The sequence below is a fragment of the Cheilinus undulatus genome, linkage group 8 (genome assembly GCF_018320785.1).
Source record: "Cheilinus undulatus linkage group 8, ASM1832078v1, whole genome shotgun sequence".
Lineage (NCBI taxonomy): Eukaryota > Metazoa > Chordata > Actinopteri > Labriformes > Labridae > Cheilinus > Cheilinus undulatus.
Genome location: NC_054872.1, coordinates 22,291,905 through 22,314,797, shown reverse-complemented (window position 1 = coordinate 22,314,797; position 22,893 = coordinate 22,291,905). Strand labels below are relative to the sequence as shown.

Genomic DNA, 22,893 nt, shown 5'->3' with positions numbered 1-22,893 from the left:
CAGGCTCCAGCAGCCATTCAGTAAAACCTTCATAGTCAGAGAGTCCAGGAACAAAGGAGAACTCCTAAAGGAATAAATGCCAGTCTGAGAACAGCTAGCGTCTCTTTATGACCATGCATTATCACTTCACATGCACATAAACTATTAACTCTATAGCCATGTCACTAAATAAAGACACTTCATAAGGAATGAAAAACTTAGTCTGCATGATTCGCTGCAACAGCACAGTAGGCAAAGCGAGGCCTGTGCTGACCAAGAGAAATTGAGTGTAATTTAATCAGAAAAGGGAAATCCCCCACTGTTATGTGACTTTTTCTTCCTCTTTGTTTTTTTGTCATCAGTATGTGTCGGAGCTTCTTTTCGATGGATTTTCTCTGCACTCTCTGGTGCCTCAGATGTCATGCTGCCTCTTACAAGAGCTGTACATCACAACAGACCACAAACTACAGTCTGAGGTGAGTGCTGTTTCATGATGACTTGTTTGTAATTAGCAACCTAAAGCTTTCCCATTATTGAATTTAACTGATATTTATGTGGAAACACAGAAATCCATCCCCTTGCATCCATTTAAAGACAAAAAGGAAGATGCTCTGGCTGTGTTGCATACAACATAAGTTAGAGTATGCAAACATTTTAACCAGTGGCATTTCTATGAAGCAATATCTGCATTGATGGTCCCCTGTTATGATTATGTCACACACCCTGCTGCTAGTTTCACAGTTTTGGGCTGAGTATTAGGTGTGGGGAGTTATAGCTGCTTGAAAGTGAACCTTCATTTAAATGAAACCCAATTTTACAATATTTTAAATTATTCAGAAGGGCTCCAACAAAAACCCATTGTCAATCTTAGATATGAATCCTGTATATTTAATTCATTTATGCCTTTTCAATACCATGGCGACAGAATACAAGTCCAAGGCACCCAAGATTAGGTCATTTCTTCTTTTAGTTACTAAAAAAGGAGGTAAATTCCTGCACACAATGTGAACTGCATAAATACGTTGAACTGTAAGATTTCCAGTATAGTTATGAGATTCATACAGACTTCTTTCTCTCTTTAGCTCAGTGCTACTTTGGTTAAAAATCTGACTAAAGTTTTATCAAAGCTTTGTCACTTGTTGATTTTATTTATCATTGAAATGATGGACAGTGTATTATTTTAAACCAGGTATCAAAAATTGTATATGCAGTACTAAGTTTGACATCTTTACTTTGAAATATATTTAACTAAAGGCATTTAATAGTTTTTCTAGTAATAAGATTGCACACGGTGCTGTGATTTGTTTAGGCCCCTTTGACACATAAAGCATTTCAGGGTAACCAAAAACTTGCTGATTTGTTTGTTACCTGATACTTGTCCCTCACAGCTGGAAGTTTCTCCACAGTTTTCCTGACAGTCATTGGAGGAGTGGAGGATGGAAAAAATTTTGAAGGCTAGCACGGAAATGTTGGAGTATAGTCTGGGTGGAAAATTCTGCTGTTTTGGTTCACACATGCAGCTCTCTTAGATATTCTTAGGAAGTTTTCAAAAGTCAGTGCAAAGTAAGGATGTTTTTCTTGTTTACATAGTAGCAGTATTTTGGTAAGCATTAATGAAAGAAGTAGTTAGAGTACAATAACAAATAAATACATTGGGGGATTAAACTGATCAGGGTGAAATTTTGGTCTGTTTTGCCCAGCTGTTTTTACATGACATATTCAGTTAGGAGACTCTTGAACCACTGAGCTTTCAGCACACCAAAATAAAACTAAACAGTTTCAAACACTTTATTCATGATTAAAACATAAGAAAATAAAAGATGAGAAAAATCACATCCCAAGCATTTCATACTAAAAAGTAAGAATTGCCACAAGACGAAAACAATAAGTCCTACTGTTCAAAACTACCAAACCGCAAATTCCTGGCCTTCGGCCAACATCCTATCTCCAAAATTCTACTTTTCAAGAAAGTGGAAAAAAAAAAACCACTGTATTTTTCAAAATAGTTGAACATTAAATGGTCACACTGACAGATGTAAAGGGGGACAAATGGCCCCAATTTATTTAAAAGATAAAACAGAATCATGGAAAATGGAGATAAGTTTTGGCCCACAACCAGCAAAAGATTGCCTTTATAATTTTTTATAAACCAATCTTTTGAAATATTTTTCAAGTGCCATCCATCCATCCATCCATCCATCCATCTTCTTCCACTTATCTGATTTTGGGTCGGGGGGGCAGCAGCCTGAGCAGGGAAGCCCAGACTTCCCTCTCCCTGGCCACCTTGTCCAGCTCTTACCGGGGGATCCCAAGGCGTTCCCAGGCTAACCGAGAGACATAGTCTTTCCAGTGTGTCCTGGGTCTTCCCTGGGGCCTCCTCCCAGTGGGACCTGCCCGGAACACCTCACCAGGGAGGCGTCCTGGAGGTATCCGAACCAGATGTCCAAGCCACCTCATCTGGCTCCTCTCGATGCAGAAGAGCAGCGGCTCTACTCCGAGTCCTTCTGGATGGCCGAGCTTCGCACCCTATCTCTAAGGGAGAGCCCAGACACCCTGCTGAGGAAACTCATTTCGGCCACTTGCATCCGTGATCTCATTCTTTCGGTCACAACCCACAGCTCATGACCATAGGTGAGGGTGTGAACGCTGATTGACCGATAAATAGAGAGCTTCACCTTACGACTCAGCTCTTTCTTCACCACGGCAGACCAATGCAGATATGGCCATCGAGCCCCACTCCCAGGCCTGGCTCCAGGAGGGGGCCCCGGTGACCCGCATCCAAGTGAGGGAGATTGGAGTCCATCGCGTTGTTCCACTATATGATGTTTTGAGCCTTTGTCTGGTCCCTCACCTAGGACCTGTTTGCCTTGGGAGACCCTACCAGGGGCATGAAGCCCCCGACAACTTAGCTCCTAGGACCATCGGTACTCACAAACCCCTCCACCACGATAAGGTGGAAGCTCAGGGAGGGAACTTTTCAAGTGTTCTAGTGAAAAACACACCTAAAAATCAATGCCAGAACTATTCCACTGTTTCACCACTTGTACAGATACAATATTTTTTTTTCCCCTTTTTTCACTTTGAATTTCAAACTGGATGTGTCTCTTTTAGTAACAATCTCTTCATAGGGCAACCTCAAATGATCTGCTACAGGTCATTAATGGTTGATATCCAACATTGTTTTGGGTACTTTTAGTTAAAAACAAATTAATCCAATGTTCAAATCCTGTATCGCATTTTAAGTTTCTCCCAATTATCTTGGAGAAGTTGGACCTAAGAAACTGAAACATCAGCATTTTCTTTGGACAGGAAAAAATCCACACAAATTCCATCTAATTTCAAAGAAATTTCCTTAAAATTTATATGAAAGTGCTTAAACATTTTTTTCAATTCATCCCTTAAAAAAGTATTTCAGAACTTCCAATAATATTTTCCAAATGTTTCATTAAAATGTCATCATAAAGCCTAAATATTTCAATGTAAAGTTCCCCTAAAATTCCATGTAAATTCCTGAAAATTGTAAAGCACATTCACCTGAAATGTCCAAAATATTCCTCTTTAAATGTTAAAGAAGATTTCCCCCAAAATTACAAATTCATTCCCCAAAATTCCATGAAGATGCTGTATATATCCAAACAAATGATAGAAGTCACAATGGTTCTACACCTGGCTGAAATCTCCTTTAATTGATTTGTCTCCAGGTGTGCCAACTCCTGACTCCAGTGAGCTCTTATTGTATTCACTAGGCTAAGGGTTCACTTACATTTCCCAGCAGCGCTGTGAATATTAAATGGCTGTGTTCCATAAAGACTAAAAATATTATGATGATTATTTGTGCGATATTAAATTAAGCACATTATGTTTGTTTCTACCTGTGACTTATGTGCAGATCAGATCACATTTGATGTACAGTCAATGCAGAAATCTAGATCATTTCAAGGACTCACAGTTTTTTCTTGCCATTGTAATTATCTGCATCTATTCACATTTCTTCACAATCTTTTCTGTAACATTAAAGTGGAGTCAGTGTTGGCTTTGTATGTGTTTCCCCATACCTCCACACGAGGTCATATACATATACAGTGCTTGACAAATTTATTAGACCCCTGTCGTATTTGTCTCAAAGACCATCCAGCATCATGAAGTGCTTTAATGCAGACTCTTTCATTTTCAGTGAGCTCTCCACGTTTTACCATTTTGAACAGGAATGAGGGATTTCAAACTGAATTCACCCAAATTTGAGCCGGTTCACTGGGCTTCTCTGAGAAGTCAGAAATGAATCAAGCATAACATTCAACCACTAAAACTCACTTTTCTGTTCAGGAATGCAAGTAAATAACTATAATTTGACATATTAATCAAGAAATATTAATGTGCTTTACTATTTTTTCAGTTTTTTTTGTAAATCAGTCAATTTGAAAATTCATGGATAACAATAATAATTATAGTTTAGCATTAAAAATATCATCTAGGTTAAAGAGCTTCTACATATTGGTGTATTAACCATTGCAGAAGCATTAAAAATGATTTTGGTGATTACCAATGCTGTTAATTTAGGGCAGCTGTGTCATAAACCTTACTTTGGTTAGGGTTTGGGTGGTCTAATAAATTTGTTAAGCACTGTACATGTAAGCTATCTCTACTTTAATATCAGATGGTTTTGACATTTTACTTTTTGCATAATCAACATGCAGCTTCCAACTAAGTTTATGATCAGTTTTCATATGTGTGTGTATGTGTATGTGTCAGTTGTCTTATAAAAACCAAGAGCGAAATCCTTTGCAATTGGTCATGGTAGTAGCTAAGGCTCTAGTCATCCCTAGAATGTAGGAAGAGGAAGTTCCCACTATTAATTCCTCATACAAATCCCTGATTAGTTGAATGTTTCTCCAACTGGGGAAGCAGCAGTCAGTTGGCACAATAACAATCCTCTTTCTGATCATATCTGAGGGTTAAGCGGGGATTCAGAGGTCTGAAAGCAGGCTAAGTCATAACTGCATCTCATTTAACTTTTCCTAACACCTCAGGCAGCTAAATTTATAGGATTTATTGGCAGACAATAGCATTGTGGTTTAAAACGTCCAACTGTTCCTCTCATTAGTTCTTGATTCTTCCTCTCTGGCAAAGATTTGTTCTCCAACATGCCAGCAATTTCTCCACAGTAGCAAAACAATCTTCTGCCAGAGCGCTGTGGGCCCTGCACTCCATCCAAATGCTGTCAATAAGAAAATCTTGTTTTTGAGAATTTCAGTGTTTTTGAGATAGTTCTTAACCTGCAGCTTAGAAGGAGACTGTGATGAAATTGTGCCTGTGTCTGTGTTCATTTTAGGAGTATTGAAGGTTTTGATACAATACAATACAATACAATACAAGAACTTTATTTATCCCCGAAGGGAAATTCTATCGATAGACAGGTAGATAGACACCTGATAGACAGGTGGTTGAGTCTCTTGACTATACTTTGAGGGAGGGGGAGAGTATCTCATTTTAACCCCATAATAACCTACATCTCACCTCTAAGTGGAAGCCTTGAATGAGCTGCTCACATCTTCACATGATTTCTGGTGGCTGAGAGGAAATGAGTTCAAAAAGGTCACCTCCAAGTTATCCTTTATCACACTGAGGAACCTGTTACAGACAATCAGTGAGATAAATCAAAGTATTTTCCTGCATCCCAAATGAGTGCAGGCTTCTTGTATCTCTGATGTTGTCACCAGAAATTGTGTTGTTGAATCTTGATTTATCTAATCAACAAGTGAAGCCAAGTATTTTTCCACACTATTTGTGTTATTTTATCTACATCTACATGTTGAAAATAGGAGAGTTTGGATTAAAGAGGGGGGGTCATCCTGCTTATACATGTTCAATTAAAAAGCAAGCATCAGTGATGTACTAGTGGATGTTACATTAGTACACAGAGTATGGGTAACCTACACATTTGTGAAGGGTCCATTTATGCTGAACCATCTATGCAGCTTTTGGAACTTTTCTGTAAAAGCCTTGCTTATTTCAGTAAGACGATACCAAATCATATGCTGCATATATTATGGCTGCAAAAATGGGTCTCTCTTGTTACTAAAACACCTAAAGAGTGTTTGAAGATACAGTAAATGAAACATGACTCTGGCCCAGCTTTTATGAAGCATTGCTGGCATCAAATTTAAATTCTATTTAATTCCCCAAAAGAAAGTACATTTCTCATTTTACGCACTGATGTTTTGTCGTTGTGTAATCTTTAATTATGCATGAAGTTGCAATGCTCTGCTGGTCATGAAATGCTGTATTTATTTACATTTTATACAATAACCCAGCTAGTAAGGATATAGGGTTGTGCTCGCTAATGCCCTCATATCTTCAAAAACAATGTAATATTGTCTTTGTTAACAGAACTAGTATTTTTGTCACCCTTAAATATTAATGTTTTCCTAGTATTCATAATTGAAGATACTTTTTACAATGCTTGATGAGTAGCTGGATGAGCAGAAGTGATGGCTTATAGTGTGCCAGTCTGAATTAAGTCAGCACAGCTTAACCTTATTAATAGATTTTATTCTGGTATGCACACATTGGATTATTGCCAATATCTGATATGCCAATATTTCTAAACTTATTTTGGCTAATACCAATAAATGTAAAACCGTTTTCTTTATTATTGTTAAGAACACCAAGAGTCTCCCATGTAAAGAGAGGTGAAGACAAGGGAGCCGAGAGAGGAACAGGGAAGTACGACAGTCTGGTAGTGGGGTTTTTTTAGATTTGAGGCTTCATTCAAAAAGTTCAGGGCTCACAGTGGGCGGGCCCCTTTGAGTGTGTGGCGCCCTAGGAAACCACCTAAACTTGATGGTGCAGTTTTAAATTTTGTTGGTGTTGAAGGCTGATATATCAGTTACATTTCCGATATGTACGGCCAATATATTGGCTGTAAATATCGGCAGAAATTTTCATATCCTTGATTTGGAAATTGAACTTTTTAAGATAATATCTGCCAATACCAATATCATGTTGATAATATCGTGCATCCCTAATTTAAATCTCTTCTATAATAACATCAAGTACTGTAACAAAATATCAGAGAATCAAGTTCACTGTAATTTGACATCTTCATTAACCAATCATTCAGTACATTTTCCGAAATTAAAAAAGATTCACTGAATCCGTATTGATGTTGTTTTGATATTCTGTCTGACCAGTCATTCAGGAGTAAAAATATTCACAATGGTATGATAATATGAAAAAAAAAAAGCTTTAACTCCTCACACTGGAGCTGTTATACAGTTCAGCCCCACCAGCAGCATTGTTCCAGTGAGGCCAGTGGCTTTGATCAGCTCTTGATAAAAGCAATGGCAGAATCAAAAGAATAACTGATGAATCAGTCAGTAAAATAACAATATGGTCTCTGAATATTATAAATGGTGTGACATGCAATTAGCTGAATTCACTGAAAATGCCCTCAAAGGGTTTTTCTTTGTTTTTAAACAGCCTCTGCATACATCAGCTGATATGAATCACATCTGGAGAGAGTTCTTCCCTGTGAGAGTAAGCCATTAAACCTACAGAAAATATTACAACCATTATCCAAAATTACACTTACTATACATGATATGATATAAGCTATTTTATTGTGTTGTGGGCAGTTTAAAAGCTATATATTTATTTGTATTGTGGTCTTTTAAGACATGTCTCCTCTGAACACTTTGTGTGGTGGTGTTCAGTAATGAGTTTTGTAATGTAGCTTATTATCAATAACAATAAAACTACCCACACACTGTGTTATGGATGGATTTGGGTTGGGGGTAATAAGGCACATACACTCACATTTTTCATTTGCTTTAAAAGCATTAGAATTAAAAACAGTCAGCTGAACGGATGACTGTTGGCCATTTACAAAAATCCAGAAAATAATAATTTACTCCTCAGTCTGTGGACACATTGGGACTGGGTGAGTGTGTGTCTGTGTTATGTTTGTGTGGGATCTCATCAGATCCCTATACAGAGAAGCAGATGGTGTTGATTGTCTAGGAAGAAAAAAAAAAAACGAGCTCAGAAGACAGCAAAACCAACACATCACCACACTGCTGGTATTACTAACTTGAAAATGACTAACATACAATCCCCAAAATTAACACATCGGCAGAGCGGCCACACTGCGCTGTTTGAGCATCAAACCTGAAAGCTTTGTTCAACATGATAGATACACAACATACATCATATAAGTTATCTCCAATCTAATATTTGCTATCTATTTAATAACCTATAATTGAATATTTTTGTCACAATTGTAAATTAGATTTTAGTTGGGTTTTTTTCGACAGCCAGCCACAAGAGAGTGATTGGGATGTATATGAGTCACATTTTTTGGGGGCTGTTGTGCTGCCCTTCAGTAGGTTTGATGCTAACATGCTGTGTTTTAATTGGTAGAAAATCTGTGCCGGAAACAGGTCTTTGGTGTTTATTCTTATGCAGGGATATTACACTCTCAAAGGCCCTGACATGGACAGTTGCTGCAGGGATTAAGAAAAATAACCCAAATACCATGACATATCAGTTCTCTTCATATTTTTTGAATTTCTTAAACTTCTATTGGCTGGATAGAAAGCTGTGGGGGGTCTGATGTGGTGCTCTGGTCACCAGTTGATGACCACTAATTTAGAGCTTTAATGTACTCATTTTCAGTTTCCCCATCTGACATTCACACATCTATGGCAGGGGCTCTCAAACTTTTCGGCCCACAAGCCCCAAAATGAAGGCGCCAGAGACCGGGGCCCCCCACTGTACCTGGAGGTGGTTGAATCATAGTAGAACACAGCCGACACATGCAAGGATAGTGGTGTTCAAACTTAAATTTTAAGATTTATTATTTCAGTTTTTTTATTAGTTTTTTTTATACATTTAACAAATTTTATGCATATACTTTTATACAATTTGAAATCATTGAAAAGTATTTATTGTGTTTTTTGGAAGGCATCTTGTGTCCCCCTCTCAGTGTCTCAGTCCCTAAGACCCATATTGAGAACTGCAGATCTATGGGATCATGTGGTTGTTAACAACCTATACTTTTTAAACTGTACTTACAGTGATGTTAAGGGTGTGTTTAAGAGATCATAGATCAACCAAGATAAGGTAAAAACTGACAGAAAAAGAAAAGTTTGAAATTGTACATTAGTCATTACAGGACATGAAAATGTAATGTTGGAATTAGCCTGGCCACTATCATGAAAATTCAAAAAGAATTCTTAAAATTACCACACCTCATAAACTAGAGCTGAAATATGCAAAAACACATATTTAACAAGCACGTATCTTCATTTGATTCCTCTGTGAAGGCACAGCTTTATTTTAGTGTTCATCTGTCCTTGGAATAAAAAACAAGCTGTATGAAACAAGGGAATCAAAAACTCTGACGTATACCCATCCATCTTTTTCATCTGTCTAACTGTAGTTAGGACCCACTGGCGGAAATTGAAAATTTCAATTTAATTCAGTTTATTTAATTCATTTACTAATCCTTGTAAACCTATGTGATTCTGTCTTCATCTGCATTGATCCTACACATGGAGGCATCTCCCTTGAATCTGCAACAGTCTTATTTTTTATTCTTTAAACTTCCTCTCCAGGGAGCTGTATATGAGAACAGCATTTATTAGTGGTAAATGTTTCCTTCCTGCCCTGCAGCATTTGTTGACATTTAGTCTCTTGAAGCGTTCTTTTCTGTAAAAGCACCTCAGCCCTTTTTGTCAAGGGAGGAAAACCGATTCACACTACTTATTCCTTTAGGGAAGTTAAAATCCAGTATGCAGCTATTCATTCAAACACTTCCCCTTCCCCTTAGCCTCCAAACACGCAGTTAAAGTCATTCATCACTGCAATATGAAACCTCTTTTTGTATTTTATTTTATTTTTGTGTAAAATTGGAACAGATTCTGTATTTTTTTATGTCTGATCTCTTGAAGCTACACAAGTGCACAAAAGAAAACATAAAATGTTGCTTTAATGACATGATAGCCAGCAATACAGGAGAACATAACTCACTGTTTTTCTGTTGGCATGAAAATAAGAATTTATCTATGAAAAAAGAGGCATTGTTTGTCATTGAAGTGCCTTCAGAAGCCTTTTGTATGTGGATGACTGTCAAATTGTAACACAACAATAAACTGTAATGAGCTGCACTTATTTCTGAACACTGCACTGCTATCAGAGGAAGAGAACACGAGACAAAATAAAAGCAATCTGCGACACATGAACAATAGTTATGGGCAATAATCCCACCACTAAAGAAAAATACAGCAATCAGATTAAAGTCACTTTTATAATGATGACATTTTGAATTCCCTGTGTAAACATACAACATTTAACAAATGCAGTTTTAAACTCTTATATCCGCTGTCATATAATGAGGATGTTTAAACACTGAATGTCTTAGCAATCTGTGTGAATCATCTCTTCTGTCCAACGATTAGTCACTGGACAGGAGGGTAATAACCTCTCAGACTTTTTAGAGGAAACAGGAAATTCAACCCAAATCATTAAAATCTTCCTCTGCTCTTCATCTATAGGAGTCTATCAGAAGTAGGTCATTCTTAGTTCCTGATCAATAAATGATGAAGTTGAGATTTCAGGCTCTCCTTGGTATTCTTATATGCTAATGACCTATTTTTACTATGTGACCAATGATTTATATATTATTGATTCCCTCAAAACATAATGAGCTCATTAGGTAAGTAGGACAGCTGCAGACTGTTGAAGTGGGAGCTTTATTTCAAAAATTATTTACAATGGTTAACTGAGTGAAAGAGTCAAATGGATTTTGTCTTATGTTTTATAAATTTAGGTGGTTGGTTTTCAAGTATGCAGTGCTGTAGTGCTGAAACATTTAGTCGATAACTGATTTAGTACCTGAACTTAAAACTGAAAAAAAATCTTTCTGGTTTTAGCTCCTGCATGATAAGGATTTGCTTCTTTGATATCAGTGAAATTTGATCCTCCAGTTGTTTTTTGATCATTTTATAAACAAACAGTTTAATAAAAGACTCAGACAATATGATATTTTTTCTGTTATGACTGTGCAATAAATTGTTCTTGATTATTATTCTTTCACTCATTAGACTGCCTCTGTGTTTTTGCTTTGTGTTTGCAGGTCTTCCATTACTACGCTCCAGTTTTAGAACTGGTCCAGTTGGTTGATCTGTCCGACCTGCCTTCATTTCTGTTATCTACCACTCAGTTTGAACTGTATCCTTTTCTCAGAAGTATATGTGTTTGTAGGGACCAAAACCATTTAAGTGATACAAATATTAACAAAATTAATCAGCCTTGTTTTTTTTTTCTCCAAATGTAGGTTGAAATTCCCTCGGCTTTACAGTGAGGTTAAGCAGTACAGCCATGTGCATAAGTTTAAGGCATGTAAGACACCCAGGATTCATTACAGGCCCATTGTGCCACAACCAGGGGCTTGAAAGGTGGGATGGGGGAGCAGAATCAAGCTAGACAGATGAATCCTCCTTCCCGCCCAATGGGGCTGTCAGGCAGCTTACTTGCCAAATCTACATCTTGCTGCAGCCTCAGTATTTGTTCCAAACGGGCCTTAAAGTTACGCACAGTAATGCACATTGTTATTGTGTATAGCAACTAGCAAGGGTTTGTCTTGTCGCATGCATTGATTGTACAGAACATGGGCATAGTCTCAACTTGCAGTTTCTGCCGTTTTTATTATTTCATTGCTATCTATTTTCACCAAATGAAGTTTGCACATCTACTAGCAATAGTGAGAGACATTTTTACTTGTGATAATGATTAGAGGCTAATACAGTACTGATTATTAGCAGTTCTCAAGACTGATAAAGGATATGTATTTATTATAATGTACAAAATGTCCTTAATGTGACAGAGTAAATTACATGATCAAAAAAAAGAAAAATAATCAATTTAGCCCAAGCTTGATCAGCATAAGAAATGGCAGAGAGTTACACCAACAGGAAAACAAAAAGTGATGCCATATGCTCACTGTGTCAGTGGCATCCCAGCTGAGTGTTGATTTGGTAGTGCATGTGAAATGTACAGCAAATCGGATTGTGTTGCATACAGGACATTTGTAACCTGGCAAAGCAGATGGCTACACCCATTTCCTTGTTTCTCACTAGCGAATCCATCTTGCAAAGCTCCCTTCTGAACCGTTTGGGCCCTGGTTAGAAAGTGACAGGACCAATCAGTGACAAGGGCCAGTACTTTCAGGCACGGCAGAGTCGTGATGTAAGCAAGCAGCAACAAGAGGCCGATGCAATTATGGTGGAAGAGCTTAGCGTGGATGCTGCTAAAGCATCAGATTTATCAGAAGTTGATGACATTTTTGTTAAAAGAAGAACAAAGAACAGCAGTGAGTTGTTTTCTTTTCAAAAATGACAAAAGTCGTGTACTGACATGTCTACAGTTACCATGGTTCACGTTATTCTTCTGTAGGCGCGCACGCGCACCTCGTGGCTACGTCATGTGTTTTGTTGCTCTGATTGGCCCGTAAAGATGTGACAGACAAAACATTCATCCGATCACAATTCAGGTTTTTTTCAAAGCCTCTGCCCTTTCCCAAACGCTGTGTATTCAAGGTTTTCCAGGTGGGTGTGTGAAACAAATCCATCTGGAGTGTCAGGTTAGGATATTTGATGAGGCTGTGAGAAAGACACACCTTGCAGTGGAACCAAAGTAGTGCACTTTTTGATTATTTAACTTTATCAGTTATCCATGAAATAAAATGCAGAGATTTGCAATTGGCCAAAAGCCAAATATTGCCCTCAATAATCGTCCAGGTCAACCACTAGTAATGATGTTGCAGGTCTTAGCACTTTATACTTGTATACTAGTTGCTCCAGTATGTAAGCCAAAGCCAATGTGTTATAAGAAAAACAAAATACTAAAAGTGCAGCTTATACACTCTAATTTACAGCATGCACATTTTGATAATAACTGTTTAGCTTATTTATTAAACACAGTTTTCCCCAATTAGGAAATGAGCTCCATAACCAGACTGTAAACATTTCTGCTGCCAAAACAGAACTTATATTATGTAACCTAGTTGGGATTCATTGGCTTTTACATTCAGCTTTAAGTGGACAGTTGAGGAACTGTGGTATCATTTTGCAGTTTTTTTCCCTTCACCTCCATTTTGGCTTTATTTTTTAACAGCAGAGGTTGCTGCCTGGATTTTACTTCTCCTCAACACTGTATTTTTCCTTTACAACCAACAAACAGGAGCCTGTCTGGAAAATCAATGAAATCTAAACTTCTGCTGGAGCAGCTGAGGTCACTACGTGGAAAGGTATAAAAATCTGCTTCAAAATGTTGTAGTCTCTCATAAAGTGAATATATATCACACATATCTGGGCTTGGCTGTCTGCTTGAGAAGGAAATATGTTTCCTTCATGCCTCACAAGGGAAATAAAAGAAGCATTAAATACTAATCTATCTGATAAATGAGACTGTGAGTATGTTAATCTGCTATGTTTGTATCTCTAGGTTGGAGCATTGTTTAGCCTCTCTTGTATAATCACCCCTGTTGCCCAGCCTGCAGCCAGCCAACTCAGCTCCCAGCGCTGGAGAGAGTCTATAGCCAGGAGACCCAAGTCCTTACCAGGTAAGACTGATTTTTTATTTTCCTTAGTTCTAAAGTCCTTTTAATTGCCTCGTTACAAGATGATAATCTGATATCAACGAAGAGAAGCAACATCACGTTCCCTTGGTAGGGGATACAACATAATTTGTTTATTTAAAGTTTATTTAACCAGGAAAGCCTTGTTGAGAGAACAAGCTCTTTTACCGGAGTGTCCTGGCCAAGACGAGCTGTAACACATTTTAACAAAGTTCCAGGCATAAACAAATAGATACTAAACTAGTTAGAGGGAAGCAGGTTAAGTATTGCCTCATGAATAAGGAAATGGCAGTTTGTCTACTAGTAGTTGATGAAAGCCAGCCAGTTTAAGCATACAGAGACTTTGAAAGGTGATTAATGAACTATTTTGAACTAACATGTATTTCCATCACTTTAGTCATATGGAATATAAGGATGAAAACTGTTTGTTTTGTTATATTGTCCTTATCTATTTATAAAAATGCAAAAATAAAGTATTAAAAAAATATATTGTCAATAAAGGCCTTAAAGTAGCAGAAACAAGTCTTTTATCATGCAGGCAAACAAAAAGAAATCCTGTTTCTGAAGTCAGTTGTCAGTGTAGAATCTAAGGTATTTTTAGGCATTACCAACTCTCTCACATCACCTTGAGATGTTACGTAAGAGGGCAGGCTCAGTTTTTTTTCATGAGTTTGTCTTGTCCGGATTCAAAATCAATTTTGACTTGCACAGAATGTCCTGTTCAGCATCAGAAACATCTTGTAAGAAGCAGAGAGGATGATGCTGCGTTGGAGCAGAGCAATAGTAAAGCCTTAGGTTGGGGAAGCTGCAAGTGGGATTACTTCAAATAGAAAACAATGTCAGCATTATTTGTGAGGTTTAGAAAGTGTGTTGGACTTTGATTACAATTTTGATAAGAAAAGATAAAAAAAAAAAACAGTTTAAAAAGAAATCAGAAAGTTTATCAGCCAATATTGAATAAGCTAACAAGTTGTGGTGTAATCAGTGTTAACTGTGTGGTTGGAGTGATCGTGATTTATTATTTGAAATTAAGAACTCTCTTCCACGATGCATTTTCTCTGGGTATATTGTATTTTCTTGTGTCTGTGCCCCACAGTCCCTGATGTGGAGGTGAAAGGTGAGAGCGCTCACTACTTCCTGTTGGTCCAGGGCTCTGATGACATCAGGAGCGGAGCCTGCAAGGTCACCATGTTGTTCTCAGACATCCAAGCTAATGGAGCAGCTGCCATGGCAACCATCTCTGGGCTGCTGAAAGAGAAGTCTTTGTCACCAACAGGTATATTATCTTGAGTGTGTCACTACATGTCTCTGTCTGTGTGACACTGCTGAGTGCTTCAGTGTCACTATAATTACGTAAACCCTTGAATCACCGGACCTCGGACCCTTCAGTCTGCGAGGGAGCAAAGACAGACAGAATGATACAGATGATCTTAAAATAACTCGGTCATGTTTTTTTCTGCTGGTGTACTGAATGTTTTTATGAGTCTGTGCTCATAAATTACTTTGGTGGACTCGTTTTTGGTTATCTGTCTGCCTTTCCTGTTCTCATCCAAGTGATGTATTAGGAGCTTCAGGGAAAAAAAGAAAAAGAAATCTTAAAATTTGATGACCTGATGAGATTCTGGTGTTCAAAGTTGAGGTCACTGTAACCCTTTGTCACACTCACTCTCATAAGCCTGATGTCTCAGATAAAATCTGGGGGAAGTTTTATTATTTTATTTTTATACTTTAAGAGAACAAAGCCTCTCAAAGTATTATAATCAACTCCCTGCACTGTCTAACTTCTTTTGAAGAGAATCAGACTCACAATAAAAATCGAGCTATCAAAAATCCTTCTTCAATCTTTTTCCTATTCTTTTTCAATCTGATTTTAGGCTAACTGGCAGGTTACAGACAAAAAAGAAAACAAACAGGCAAACTTATTTCCCATATAGGTTTGAAAATGCACAAAAATCATATTAACAAGTCAAGTCTATTATCTTCTCTTTCTTCAATCACAAACCTGATGGTCAGTGCTTGAAATATTTACATATGTGCCATTTATTGTTTTCCCCACAAGGTAAGAAGAGTCTGGAATTTTTTATGAACACTAAACATTTCTTTCCTAAATTCTGATCTCTTTTTCCGTAGCAAATTTATGCTTTTTCCACCACTTTAGAATTATGATTTGTGTGTCCTCTTTTTGGGTTTTAAATCTAATTTAGTGTCCATCAGCAGAATTACAGCAGCAGCTTACTACAGATAAGTTACCCTCTGTTTACAAATAAATGTTTGTGACAGCTTTGTTTATAGACTAGTGAAAATGACAAAATTAGCTAATTTAAACAGCTTAAGATTAATTTCTGTGACACATAGTCATAAAGGAGTCAGGAAAATGTTTCTTAAAGGGATATTTCCGGATTTTTGAAGTTGGGTCGTATGAGGCACTTGGCTATAGTTAGCATTAGCCTCCACTGATTTTTGTGAAAATTGCTCCTGTGGTTATTACGAGATCAGAGAGATCCGGGGTTACCAGGTTACCTGGTGGTGTAGGTGTAGAAAATGCGAACCCATGCTCGGGATCTCGAAGTTGAAGTTTCTCTGCTCTCTCTTTCAGCCTGCTGATTCTCCATCTGTATGTTCTTCTTAAGTCTAATCTGGTTCGTGCAAATATCTTCTCGTATCCACAATGAACGGCACACCATCATCACTCAAGTCAAAATTGCTCATATTATCTTTATTTTAGCTTGTTGTGGAGTTATTATCCCTGTAGAAGTCCGCAGACCCACACAGCTGATCAGAGGATATCAGTGCATGGAGGCGGAAGGAGACAAAATGGCGAAAGCTGCATCGTAAATAAGTGCCTTACACAGAGGGGTTTTTTTGGGACAGGTGAAGTGCTTTGTATGTTTTTGACACAGCGTACAGTTGAGCCAACATGTTTTCTTGGCCATTTTTACATAAAACCCATTAAACGATGCGGATAAAACGTTCCCATTTATAGCCACTATGCCCTGGATCTCTCTGAGCTCAGTAATCACAGGACTAACTTTCACAATAATCACTGGAGGCTAATGCCACTACGATAGCCAAGCACCTCATACAACCCAACTTCAAAAATCCCGAAATTTCCCCTTTAAAGCACACGAAGCAGTGGTGTTACAGTCTAACCTGCCTGCTGTGCTCTGACAATGACAGGAGAGGGAGTGCTGCAAGCTTAGATTGCTTCAAGCAGGGCTGTAAGTAAATGAAAGCATTGAACTCAATGATTAAAGTGTATAAAAAATGTTTTATAACGACTGAGGTGAGGACTTCACACACATAACTGTCTGCCTCAACAAAAAAAAAAATTTTTTTTAAAGTTTCACTCATTATGCCGTTATCGTGACAGGTAAACCTTGTTTTCAAGGATGACGAGGCTTGTCAATAATTAGGCAAAACACAGAGAGAGCAGAATAATATTGAATGTAATTATTTAAACAACAGGATTAGATCTTCCTCTGCCAGACTCAGTTACGATGATTGTAGTGTGTCACAATGGACCATTAGGGATGTGGTCTCTTGAGATCTTCAAAACAGTTTGTAACTTAGTGCAGATTGTGCACAAAAATATTTTTTGGCACCCTAACAGTTTCGAAAACCATGGAGCAGTTCCATATTGGACAGTCAAAGCTATTTTAGGGACTAAATGTTTCGTTTCACTTTTAATTTCTGCCGTTGAATCAGTGCTTTACCCAGAAGCAGCAGGGGACGGGCAAGGGAGCGTTGAGCTGCAAAGGCAAAACGACAGTGTGGGGATTTCAGTGCCTCAGCAGATCGTCGATACATTATATTTCTTCCGAAATAATGTAATGATCATTCATTTGCCCACCTCTACTTAGAACTGCAGTTCTCCGAATGTGTCAGGGAATGTAACCAAAACCTACACCTTTATTTTCTTTTCCCTGTGAAGCCTGCTTTGGCAGACATGGTCTAGTAGAGATGAATGTAGGAAAAAATTCATGAGAGGACATTTAAACCCATGAGGTCTTAATTTATTGGGTTTGTAATTTCTTCCACAGCTTTAAAAGCTGTATGGACATTGATTTCCTATGTGCTTAAGAAGTGGTCGTGTTATTTACACAGAATTGTAAGAAGTGTGTTTAATGTCTTTGTGTGCAGATTTTACAGCAGAGTCCCCGGTTAGCTCTAAAAAGAGACGTATTAAGAAATATTGTCTTTCGAGCTGTTTGTCACAGCTACATCGTTGTGCTCCTGCTGAGCCAAACTACACTAACAGCAGCAAGCCTCTGACCTTTTCACCCAACACAGTATCTCGGTCTCTCCTTGCTTCCCTCCTGTGGAGGAGCATGTCATAGCCGTGCTGTGATGAACAATAAGTGAGTGCTCATTTTAGTAACATATTTATGTTTAGGAGCAGCTAGCAGCATTTTTTTCTGCAGTTTGGTAAAGAAAAACTCTTTATGCATCACTTTTCTTTAAAAGCAGCTCCACAGTTTGAAGTAGAAGCCCTTCTAGCTTCACTTACACAGTAGGAAGGCTTGTCATTTTTCATCGGGCTCTGCTCTTCCTCTGAAACACAGCCATGCGTCTTTGTTTTCCCGCTTCTTCAACTCCTCTCTTCCCTCTTTGTCTCCTCTCTCTCACCACTCTGGAGAGTTGTGACTGCCTGTTTGGGATTTCCTCTTCTTTGTCACTTAAAGAAGGAAAATCAATGAAGGAAGAGAAGAGAAGAGAGAGAGAGGGTATTGAAGGGACAGAGAGATGACAGACAAAAGAAGGAGAAGGTGATGGAGGGAAAAGGTGTGAATGTAAAGGTGGTTGTGTCTGATTAAATGGATTATTGATTAGAGAACTGCAGCTCTCAATGTCGAGAAAAGAATGACGAGGAAAAATAATCATATTGTGTATTTCTGTATGTTCAAACTAACTCCTCCCTCCTGATAAGAGTCCTTCATTGTTCTTCGACTTTATATGGTATTCAAGACACCAGCTGTGATGTTTCCTCCTGAGACTACTGCTCTTGTTAACATTTTATTCAACCTTCAGGAGACATTTTTGAAATACCTTTAAATGCAAAGCGAGCTTTTGAAAGGTGCCCTAACAGCTGAAATGGCACAGTGTGAGCATAGCACCGTTTTCACAGCATGAACACAGAACAGCTTTCAATACAAATGAAAGTCTTAAAATGCTCACCTGAGGGTTTTTGAGTGCTGGTATGAGGCTTTCGGGTGTTTCAAGTCTTAAGAACCAAGGAATAATACATTTAATATATCAAGCAAATTTGAATTTCCAAGTATTGGGCTTAAAGCTGTCCAAGGGTTATCTTTTTGTTGTTCATTAATTTGATTAATAACATGAAATTCTATATCAAATATTATATTCTTCATATCTTTTAGATGTCTTCTTCAGGTGAATAAATGATCACTTTTTAAAGTTATATTTAGAAATAAGAGAAAGAGGAAAATACATTACATGCTCTCTTGGAACCATGTTTTGTCTATACATCTCACACTAGGATTGAGCAGTATTTATTTTTTTTTGATACCGTCATATCCTTCCCCGAATTTCACCGAGGTATATGGTATTACCGCCAGGTGTTTAAAAAACCCACTGTGTGTCAGTGTGCACGTGTGAGCACAGTGCACGCCTCCACAGGCAATTCATTAAACCCTTTATCAAAATACTTTGAGTCTAAAAATAATGTTTATAAGGCTAGGCTTACAGGAGCACTGGAAGTAATATATACTGTAGTTGAAAAAATTTTATAACACTGAGCTACAACAGGACAAAGGAACAAACAAAGTTTCTCTCTTTTTTCTCTGTCTATGGCACATACATGCTCTTTTTTTTCACACTCTTCCCTGTCAGAACGGGGGGTTTTGGGACACAATTGCAGATGAAGGGTATCTTAAAGTTATCCTAAAAGGATAACCACTAAAATTGCAAGCAGTCAGTTGGGAGAGGGGAATAAAATAAACAAACCCAAAAGCTGCTGATCATAAATACCTCTTAGAACTAAACCACCACTGCCATGTAGCTGACTACCAACTAAAACTTCTAGGGAGACTGAGAAGCTCTCTTTAAATAGAATTCAAAGGCCACAAGACTCACGTCAGAAGAAAAACAAAATTACTGAGTAAGGGTATTCAGCACTGACTCACAGCCCTATTTGAGTACCAGGTAAATCTAACAACTCAGAAAGATTATCAAATTGCTTCAGCAGATTCTTATTTCCACTCACACAAGAGAAAACACAGAGAGATGCGCTTAGTATCTCTAATGGTGAGATAATGAGTCAGCACAGGGCAGTGGAGCCCAGGAGTTTAAGTAAGCTCCCCACACCTGGTCACAATCAAGACCAATCAGCCACACACACACCAGGCCCTGCACTTAGTTGATTTTCCCATCTGACTCACTGAGCAGCAAGAGTGAGTGCCCTCACACTTCCCTCCCATCTCCCCTGGCTGTTTAAGGTCACATCACAGTATCTCAATTGGATTTAAGTCCAGACTTTGACTTGGCCAATCCATAACCTTGATTTAGTTGTTTTTTAGTCATTCAGAGATGGACTTACTGGAATATTTTGTGTCATTGTCCTGCTGCATAACCCAAGACCACTTGAGCTTGAAGGCATGAACTGATGGCTGGACTTTCACCTTCAGGATTTTCTGGTTAGATAGCAGAATTCATTGTTCCATCAGTTACAGCGAGTGGTCCAGGTCCTGAAGCCGCAAAGCAGCCCAAGACCATCACACTGCCACCACCATGGTTGACTTGGCTAGGGCTGGGTGATATATCGAGTTTACAAGATATATCGATATATTTTTGAACGAGATACGAAGTAAGACAGTATCGTTTATATCGATATAATTTATTTTATGTTAAAATACTTGAACGCGAGTCACTATTTCGCCTACTTCTCTTGACTCTGTGTTGCTCTTTGTCCTTCCCCGCCTCCCTTACCCTCTGAAACTTCACAAAACTCAAAATCCCACCCCTCCCTCCCCCTTCGAGACCTCACGAAACTCAAGGACCCACCCCCTCCCCCTCTCACCACAACAACAGAGACAACATGGAGACTGCTAATAAAACGAGTGTAGTCCAAGAGTTAGTCGTTAACAAGAAAAATAGTGGCTCTATCATTTGGAGATGGTTTGGTTTTAAGACTTCAGATGAGTAGCAAATTAATGTTTTTTGTAGAGAGTGCCGAAAACAAGTCACAACTAAAGGCTCGAGCATGACGAATCTCTATCATCATTTGCAGCAGTGGCACAGGCTGCAGTATGAAGAGTGTGTCAACCTTTGTGCCACGACACAAAGTGTGAAGTCCTCCCAGCCTCCTGCACCAAAATAGTGCTCCGTTATCCCGTGCTCCACATTATCCCGTGCAGAGCCCTATGAAAGAAAAGGTAAAAAGTGGGAAGATATCACAAAAGCTGTGGTGTACCATATTGCTAAAGACATGGTCCCTGTCACAGTTGTTGAACAAGATGGCTTTATTCGACTGCTGAAAACCATTGACCCAAGATATCAGTTATCAGAAGATATCAGAAGAAATTTACTTTATATAACTACTTACTACTTTACTTATTTTACTTTACTTATTACTTTAATAATTTACTTTAGAATTTACTTTATTAGATCGATGAGACATTTATAATAAAAGGGCACTTATTACGCAGCACCATTTTCATCACAGTAATTAAAGCAATACTGTGCCTATTTTTTAACCCCCCTGATACAGTATTACCGTTTAACTGCCCATTCCTATCTCACACAAAAGCATTATGGTCTTTGTTGAAAAATGTGTTGAACAACATTGTTAAAGGGCAGTGAAACTATGCAAAGTCAAGTATGACAGATTTTGAATAAGTCCAAATGAAAGCAGCTAGAGCAGAGAAAATTAGTCCCTCTTACGGTTCAAGCTCTTAAAATACAGGACCCTTTAACTCTTCTAATGCAGCTCAACGGTGTCTTTAATTAGGTCCTCCTCTTATAAGATCATCATGGCCACTCATGCTCTTTCTTTTTATTCACTACTCCTCTCTCTTTGACAAGGAGCGGCTCTAAGTGACATCCTCTGCCCCCTGCCTTGTCTCCAAGGAGACAGCCTGCTGAAGAGAGAGAGGAGGGTGACCCGGGTCCAGACGCTCGTACTCAAAGAATATCTAAGTGAGTACTACACTTAAAGAGCTCCTGAAATAGTAAATGTGTCCCAGAAGACTTACAGGATTATAAGGATTACTTGATTGTTGTTCCTTTAATTTACAAAAAAAAAAGTTAGAGCTCTTATGAACAATAATCATTCATCTATCAAGCAAAAAAAAAAAAAATTACTCTTCTCAATTATAAAATTTTCTCCTTTACTTTTTTATGACATCAAATTTTGATTGAATGTTTTTTTTTTATCACAGATTTTATTCTATATTTCTTACAATTTATTGAAGATATCAATCAGTTCATTCTGAACAAAATGATTGAATAGTTTCTACTTGTTCTTACATTTCAGAAAAGAAAAAGAAAAGATGGATTTATCAGAAAACTCCTTTGATGCTTCTAAATTCAGCTAAACAGGAGCAGCTTGAAGTTTAAAGTTGTGGATGCAACTTTATTGAGTCACCTGCAGGTTACAAAAAAAGTCCTCAACCCTCAAAGTCCATACTGAATTAAGTGCATTAGTTTAAAATGTCAGTCCTTAAATATGTTCTTGAGAAAAAAGTGAGATAGCGAAAGAGAAGTATCTACAGTCAGGAGCCTCTCTGAGCATCCTGGACTGTCATCATCTTCCACTCTCAGCTCTTTCTGGCCAAAGACAGGCTGTTCAAATATCATTATTTTACATTCACAAAATGTCCCCTTGGCAAGTAAAGATACTGAAGCACCAGTGGAGAGGAGCCAGATTAAAGAAAGTGGACTGCAAATCTTAGAGGAAAAGCAATAAGACCGTTCTTCTGAAGGCCAAGAGCAAAATTAGGACTTGTGGAAAAACCATAGACTTTAATCAAATAAATAACTCAATTTTCTGACTCAGTATTCAATCAGGGAAACTAGAAGTGCTGTTGTTAGTTTTGCAGTGTACTGGATGTCTGTAGAAGGCAAGCATGTAAAAAGGAATTCTTTTTCTCTCAGTTTTCATGTGTACTTTTAAAAAGGGATGACCACAAGTTGTTGAATATTTGATGATTCATTCAAATGAGCTCCTTTTGACTGCCCATCTCAGTCTAACACCTGCAGAAATAATGATCATTCTATAACAGCTATATGAGCTGTTTAATGTCTGTTTTTACATAGATTTG

At 38.0% G+C, this 22,893-nt stretch overlaps 1 protein-coding gene across 2 annotated transcripts in view; it reads left to right on the top strand.

Moving 5' to 3' along the window:
* Nucleotides 1-22,893, top strand: part of LOC121512976 (MDM2 binding protein) — a 53,917-nt gene that overhangs the window by 13,260 nt on the left and 17,764 nt on the right. Inside the window, exons 8-14 of one of the 2 annotated variants that reach the window (XM_041792418.1) lie at nt 342-455; nt 7,459-7,515; nt 11,114-11,208; nt 13,219-13,285; nt 13,483-13,600; nt 14,712-14,891; nt 21,656-21,769. In XM_041792418.1, the coding sequence (XP_041648352.1) occupies nt 342-455; nt 7,459-7,515; nt 11,114-11,208; nt 13,219-13,285; nt 13,483-13,600; nt 14,712-14,891; nt 21,656-21,769 (745 nt within the window). The remainder of the gene's footprint in view (nt 1-341; nt 456-7,458; nt 7,516-11,113; nt 11,209-13,218; nt 13,286-13,482; nt 13,601-14,711; nt 14,892-21,655; nt 21,770-22,893) is intronic. The other variant, XM_041792420.1, reaches the window with a different exon arrangement.